A 7,757-nucleotide genomic window follows, 5' to 3' on the forward strand; every position below is an offset into this window, starting at 1 on the left:
GGCTAGGAGGGAAGAACATTCCTCTCAGCAGAAGTATTTTTGTTGAAGTCATGGCTCTGTTTAATTCTAAGAGTTCAATATATACGTGTTTGAGGTTTCCCTCAGCATGAACACTAACTCGCCATAGAAACAGCCTCCATTTGCACAACAAAAAACCAAGTTACAGAGCTCTTCTGAAAGGCAGTTCTCTTCTGCGTGGTGGCTAAAACATTCTAAGGGATTGTGAATGTAGAGGAATCAGTAAGAGGGTAGCTGGGAGAATCAGTGCCCCTCCTGAGCTTAGCTCTAGCAGTCACATGCTATCCTCTGTAGCCTACTGGGCTCTTGTAGTTTGACTCCAGTCATTCCTACATCTAGTTTGTTATGAAGCACAATGAGTATAGTATCTCAGAAGTACTCAGGTTGCTCTCTCTCCTTACTATTAATTTCATCTTTGTCCTGGACATCTGTCTTAGGCTTCCCCTGCTTGCCGGGTTCTTTTTCTCGTTTGTGTTTACATTGTTTGTTTTTACCATCCTTCTCCCCCTGGTTGTCACTCTTTTCTTCTGGCTTTTCAGATTCTTCAGATTTCTTCGTTCTGCTTTCATTTTTTTCCACTTCCATGGCCTTCTGATCCACACAGCCTTCTGACTCTGGACTTTTTTCTATATAAACCAAAATTAACCAACATTTAATTAACCAAAATTTTATTTCCTCTTAACCCTAGAGGTACTTTGAGGAAAAAGATGTAGTCCTAAGCCTTGAGGTCTCCAAGAGCATTAATCATCAGTGCTTTACTCAGGTTAGGAACACAGCACTCAAAGCCATCTAGCTTAAAATCTGCTTCACAGTGTCAGGAACAGATATTTAAGGAAGACGACTGACAACTTTGCAATTACAGATTCAGAGTAGAAGATCCTGACTAATATTAGGTACATACTTTATATTTTGCCCTTGCAGCTCTAGACCAAATTCTTCATCACATGAAGAGAAAGGCTATACAAACATTTCCCAGACTTACAGGTAGTGAGAGGAAGGAAAATAAAATGAAAAGGTTAAATGAAAAGCAAACTGCTGAACTGCTAACTTAGACTAAGAGGCTAGCTCCAGGCCAGAAAGAATGAGTTGGTGTTAACTTTTCTACAAGAATTTCTGGCTTTGCAATTTGGTCTTAGACCTTGCTGCCACAAAGGGAAACAGTCACATAAAATCACTAATGAGGACAGGTTTGAAGCAGGAAGAACAGTGACTTAAGAAGAGGGAGCCCCTGAAGGGACTGTTTACACAATACAAATTCAAGCTTGCAGCCTATACTGCAACTAGCACAACTGTGATTTCTCAGACAGCCTAGGACTTAATTTTGTTGTGAAATTTCACCATAACTTTCTGCTATAAGAAATTTTAGCCCATAAAACTGTATAAAATTACCTGATGCACAAATAGCAACATAAACAAGTTCACCACGTCACCTAAAATGGCAAAGTGGGGGACACAAAAGTGCACTGATAGAAGGAAATTTTAAAAGTACCATGATAATTTACTAGTTTAGCTTCATTTTCAGCTGTGCATTTACATTATCTGATATTTTCTTATCCAGTTTTCTTTCCAACACATTAACTAGTTATGATAAATTAAGAAAATGCTTAGTATTACCCATGAAGGAAAGATATGAGAAAAGTTCTAAGGTTGTTGATGTAAGCTGAGGCACTGAAGAGTCTTAGTTCTTGAAATACGCAAGAATCACGTGCCTTCTACAAAGGAATTAATCAGAGATGACCTTTGCAACAGTCCCTGCTTGAAAAAACCCAAGGCAATGTTTTGTAGAAGAGAGGACAAAGTAAGTATCACCACACTCAGGCTGCCTGAGATAAGAATGGAATAATTTAGATCAGAAGGGATTTCCAAAGATCTCCATTTAATTCTCAAAAAAGAGGGCCAACTCAGATCACAGTGACTATCTCCCAAAATAGAGATTTCACAACCTTTCTGAGCAACCTGGTGCAGTGTTCTAACCCCACAATAAAGATTTTTTCTTACATTGAATCAGAATTCCTGTTTTCCAGCTTACATCCATTGCCAATCCTACTTCCACTAGGCACACCTGAGAAGTCTAGCTCTGTCTCAGCTTTCTCTCTTAAGGCTGAGCAGATCCAGCTTGCTCAGTATCTCCTCGTATGTTATATGCTCCAGCTCCTAATCAACTTGGTGGCTCTTTACTGAGCTCTCTCCAGTAATTCTATGTCTTTCTTTCAATGAAGATCCCCAAACTGGACAACACAGTACTCCACATGCAGTCTCACTTCCCTTGAATTGATGGCTATACTCTTGCTAACAAAGTTCACAATGCATCTGGTCTTGGCTACACAGGCACACTTGATGGCTCATGTTCAACATGTTGTCAAACAGACCTTTCTACAAAGCTGCCTGCCAGCCCAGTGGTGGTCAGTCTGTATTATCGTGTGGAGTTATTCCATTCCAGACACAGTATTATTCATTTACTTTTTTTTAACTCCATGAGGTTCCTATAAAACCATTTCTTCAGCCTGTTGAGGTCCCTCTGAAGAGCTGCCCTGCATTTCACTGTTCCCTCCAGTTTGGTATCTTCCACAAACTTGCTCATGGTGCCCTCTAACCCATCACTCAGGCTGTTAATAAAGTCATTAAACAGTATGAAGCCCAGTGTCAGTCCCTGTCAGACGCCTGCCACTAATAACTGGTCCCCAGTTACACTTTGAACTGCTGATCACAATCCTTTGGGACCAACAACTCAGTCAATTTTCTACCCACTTCAGTGTCCACTCAAGCAGCCTGTATCTCATCAATTTGGCCATCAGAATAGTATGTGAATCCATGCTAAAGCCCTTGCTAAAGTCAAGTTAAATGGCATCCACTGCTCTCCCTTTGTCCATTGATCCAGTTATCACAGAAGAAAATCAGATTGGTTAGGCAAGACTTGCTCTTGGTAAATCCATGTTTGTTGTTTCCTATCACTTTATCCTTCATGTTCTTGGGAATGCCTTCCAGAAGGATCTACTTCTTAATCTTACCGGGGACTGATAAGCATCAGCAGCACTAGGATGAGAGTTGTGGAAGGGACTGCAAGATTGCCCCATTTTTTCCTCAATAGTGAACTGTTAGATCAGCTTAGCTATCTGATGTAACATCACCTACAAAATAAACTCTAGGTTTCAATTAAGCAAAATAGTTTATCTAAGTGATCTCAAAATGCTATTAAAAACTCATAAAATGAAAAAAACCTGGCAATAAAGTAGTAGCCATAAACTTTTCTGTTGCTGACCTACCTGAGCAATTGAATATTTTGGGACTTTCAAGCCTTCTCACAACCTTTAGCTTGGGTACTAATAAATCATGAGTCCACTTTGTGTTGGAAATATATTAAAGAACACACAGAACTTACGAAGCATTAAGATAACAAGAAAATGGATTTAATTTCTACTAAATTTAGGCTTAAACTAAATAACAAGAAATTGTTAAAATACTGTAAGTAACTGTGCTCCAAATTTGAGATATTCAAAGGAGCTCTGGTGCAGGATATGCCCAAATTCCATGGAAAGTCAATGAGATGTAGTGGCTGATATCTTATCTAGGTCTTTGGAAATTTTCCATTCCTCTATGAACATGCTCCAAATCCTCCTTTGGCTCTTTCCTCCTCCTTCCTATATAGTCAAATTCTAATCTGGTGGGCAGCATTTGCAAAGTTGAAGCAGGTAACAGACTCTATAATGTCTAGACAAGCCTCTACCATTCTGAATACCCTCACAGCAAGTCTAAAGGAAAACCTGTTCATTCCCTCAGAATGCAACAGAAGGCAAAGCCTCTTCAAAAAAACCTGATGTTAGAAACCTCTTCTTTTCTGATCAAAACATGTGAGCACTTGATGTCTTATCAGTATGCTCACAGAAAGGATTAATTCCCTTCTGGTTTATAGGTATCACCCTGAGATGAGACTGCCTTGTCAGCAGTCTGGGTTGAAGAAGGGTAAGGATGGTAATGAGACGACTGAGGAAATTATTTCATCTGTCATTTTGATTGGTTTCACTGTTACCTTGCAAATTTAAGACAGATTTCAAAACACCACCTTCAGCAAGCCTCTATTCCATACATTAATCATAATTCTGCATTAATTCCTATTTAAATACAATCACTCATGCAAGTTGGTCCAAGGGTGGCATAAGTTTTGATCTTGTTCACAAACCCAAAGTAAACAGTCTTAAATTAGTGTCAAACTAGATAGAAAAGAATTAGGTTTAGAAAAATGGAGGAGCCACAGTGTAAATAAGATCAACATTGTATTTCATTTTGACTCATTTCGCAAATGCTGTGTTGAGCAATAAGAACTCCTTGAATGTCTCAAAAAGTGTTGGTTAGACAGTCAGGGTTTGATGTTGCTTGTTAATCCATGCTTTAAAGTCTCTCAGATGGAACACTGACTCACCTCTAACAACTCTCATAATAGCAGGCCACTTCAAGTTCAAAGACACCTGCTAAGATTCCCAGTATATGGCTGTCTCTAATCTTTGCAGCAGCTCAGGTAATGGAAATGTTATGTAGTCATCTCTAAGCAGATCAGTGAGTTTGAAGTTATTTCTAAACACCAAACTTTTAAAAGAACTCACCATCAGCAGTTGCTGTTTTCTCAGCTTTTGGGTTTCTAGAGCCAAGCCAGTAAGATTCCTGCACAGGGAAATACCAAGGCTGTGGTAGCCCATAGTCCCCTAAAACAAAAATAAGTAGATGAAGTGCACTTCATAAACACATTCCTCAGGAGGCACAAATTCATCTAGGCAAAGCCTGAGCTATAACTATAAACACTTGCAGTCCTAGTGTTGCATATCAGAAGATCAAACCATCCACCAAGTACCTGACAGAAAATATTTTGTTCGCAGATTTTTTTTTTCTTTTGAATAGGAGTAAAATATTCAGAAAATATGTGATCTGATTGGCCTTACCTTTTCTTAAGTAGAATGTGGTTTAATTACAGAATGAAGCTACTTTCTACATGGGGACAATTTGAAACCTCACCAACCAGGCAGCAGCTGCCAAGGAACACCCTGACTGCTTGAGATGGAATCCCAGCCTCACTTAGGGATTTTCTTTTAAGGCTCACTTAACACTTGAGGTTTGACATGAGTGAAAAGCTTATTATATTTACGCTTACTACCCTGGGCCTCAATTCACAACTGGCAATGAGAAAAGAGACTCTGGCTGTTATTTCAGCACACAGCCTTGCAGGAAAAGTGACAACAGAGTAATCATTTTCCCAAGCAGAAATGGGCTTCTTTGGTCACAGGTTAATTCTGTTTTGAAAAGAGAAAGTACAATAACATTATCAGTTCTTGTCAGGCCAGACCAGTTAGTACAACACAACACTGCTTTCCTGGATCATACTGATTTATAGAACGCAGGGATTTGAGCTGCTATGTTTAAAACTCGCATCCTTGTGAATCCAGATGTTATTGGCCTTGTGCTACTTATTCAAAATAAGCAAAGGGCATTTGTGATGCTCACTGGAAGATGGTCAGTTTTTCTATATTGAAAACCACTGTTTGATATCAAAGTGTCTGCTAATTTCTGACTTACCAAAACCACCCTGTATTTCAGGCAACCACTTGTACTCCCATTAATGCACACAAATGCTCTGTCTGCATTCATAAGCAGTTTGCCTTGCACTTGTTAGGGACTGGATTACACTCCTTTGAAGCTGGTGGCTAAAACAACTGCTTCTCATTCAGGATGAATGCAAAACCCAAGTGAACTCCATTACGGAGCAGAATGCTCAAATAGCGAAAGGACCAGTGTGCCAGTGGGTGGTTGGCTGCAGAGAAAACTTGAGCAGAATCTGAACCATATGGTTCAAAGGGTTACCCAGGGAATTCATATAGTAAGCTCAAACACTACAGTATTGATTGGGTAGGTCTGCAAGTGTGTGAGACAAATGCTATGATAAATTCTACAGAAACAGAGAAGTAAAAAGACAAGGAGACACTCAGAGTAAATATTAGGAGGAACTGAAGATAATGAATAGAAGCCCTGAGAGGCATTACTTTTGCGTAAAGTGTTGGCTGAAAAAAAACAACTTGGATCTCTGAGCAAAGAAACTCCTGTTGTTTAATTCCTAAGAAATAGTACATTGTCCAGTCTTTTTTAAATAAATAGAGTTGCAGCACAGGCTTCTCCAAAGAGGAACTTTTAGGAAAGCTACTGCAAAGCAGCTTTGAAAATAAGTATGTTAAAATTGCATTAAACTTCTTTGTAAGACCACATTTCTTAAAAACTGAAAAGGCATTAATTTGGTGTAGCATAGCTTACTTTGTTAGGGAGACCAACAAAGCAGACCTAAGGCCATATTTTAATTTTGAAGCAAAATATCCTCAGACACATCTAAAATCATTTAAGAAGTTCTTATCTCTTCTCGATTTGGATTAGTTATCATAAGTGATATGTGCAGACAAGCATCATCTTACCTTATCCATCATTAATTTTCCTTCATAGCTAGAAAATCTGCAAGATCTCAAATTCTGAGTAACCACTCAAGCAAAGAAAAAAAAAGAAGAAAAAAAAAAGAAAAAAGACAGCCATCTGCCAAGAAACACATTCTGGAACTGCAGTTCACACATGGGAGTAATAAATTAATGAAAAGAATGCTTACTTGCTTGCACAGCATAAGAGTCTGCATGCATTATACCATAGCAATATTCAGTAAGTAGCAAGATAACCATTTAAGCTACAAGGACAAACCATTTTCTCATGAAGTTAGTTCCCAAATTTTGGAGTTGATAAAAAAGAAAGTCCTTTTGTGAACTCACACCAGAACCAGGATTTCCATTTAGAAATAAAATAAATCCACACAGGAACTTTCACACCTGCCTAGGACACAGTATATGTCTCAGGAAATAGTACCATCCTTTGAGAAACAGTTGGCCTAATGTGGCCATAGTATATATGGGAATTAGAACTGTTATTTCTATATTTTCAAAAATTTAAAACATTCTCACTAGAAATGGTTGAAGCTTCTCAAAAGAATAATATGTACACAAATTGGCTTTTAACAGATTATATTTTTGTAGATTTATTTTCTATTTAAATTTTAAAACAGGACCAGAAATTACATCCTCCCTCTTGCTCTTTCCTCCTTTTCCACTCTTTTCAGGACTAAAATAGAATAAAGGAAAAAGAAAGAGAGAAAAGTGGAAGCCCTTAATAAACCAGTGGTGCTATACTGGATAAGACTCACAGTCTACAATGTCAAATACCCTTTTGCTGACAGAGAAATACTCAGACTGATTACACTAACACAGTTTACAACAATTACCACTACTTTGTATGAATAAGTAATTGACATACCTGGAAAAACATTATCAAGATACCAAGAAAGTATTCCATAGAGAAAAGCATCAAAAAGCATCATTTTAATGGAAAAAAGAAAACTATATTCATCTCCTTCCAAGGGACTGGTTCCGATGTTATCCCACTGCAGGCCAAGACCTTGCTCTTCATAGCGTGACAAGTATTCTGTACCAAAACCAAAAGCCACTTGAGAAAGCAAACTCTGGAATAAAGAAAAAAATGACATTCAGCTCAGACACATGGACATTTTGTAAAGCAAGCACAAAAAAAGATGACCTTTAGGGACTGGACTTCAAAACTTGATAATGCCTAATAAATGATCAGGGAAAAGTGGTTTCACTTTTATATTGGACTGGGATGTGTAATCCTCTGAATAGCAGCAATTCTAAGCACTATTTAGCCATAATAGA

General features: G+C 38.3%; 1 protein-coding gene across 1 annotated transcript in view; it reads right to left on the reverse strand.

Annotated features, from left to right (window-relative positions):
• ABCA4 (ATP-binding cassette, sub-family A (ABC1), member 4) overlaps nucleotides 1-7,549 on the reverse strand; it is a gene marked incomplete at its 5' end in the record, with an annotated part of 39,614 nt that extends 32,065 nt beyond the window's left edge. Inside the window, 3 exons of the mRNA XM_009699493.1 lie at nucleotides 537-632; nucleotides 4,659-4,715; nucleotides 7,345-7,549. Coding sequence (XP_009697795.1) covers nucleotides 537-632; nucleotides 4,659-4,715; nucleotides 7,345-7,549 — 358 coding nt within the window. The remainder of the gene's footprint in view (nucleotides 1-536; nucleotides 633-4,658; nucleotides 4,716-7,344) is intronic.
• Nucleotides 7,550-7,757: the final 208 nt, after the last annotated feature.

Source organism: Cariama cristata, unplaced genomic scaffold (assembly GCF_000690535.1).
Source record: "Cariama cristata isolate BGI_N322 unplaced genomic scaffold, ASM69053v1 scaffold8274, whole genome shotgun sequence".
NCBI lineage: Eukaryota > Metazoa > Chordata > Aves > Cariamiformes > Cariamidae > Cariama > Cariama cristata.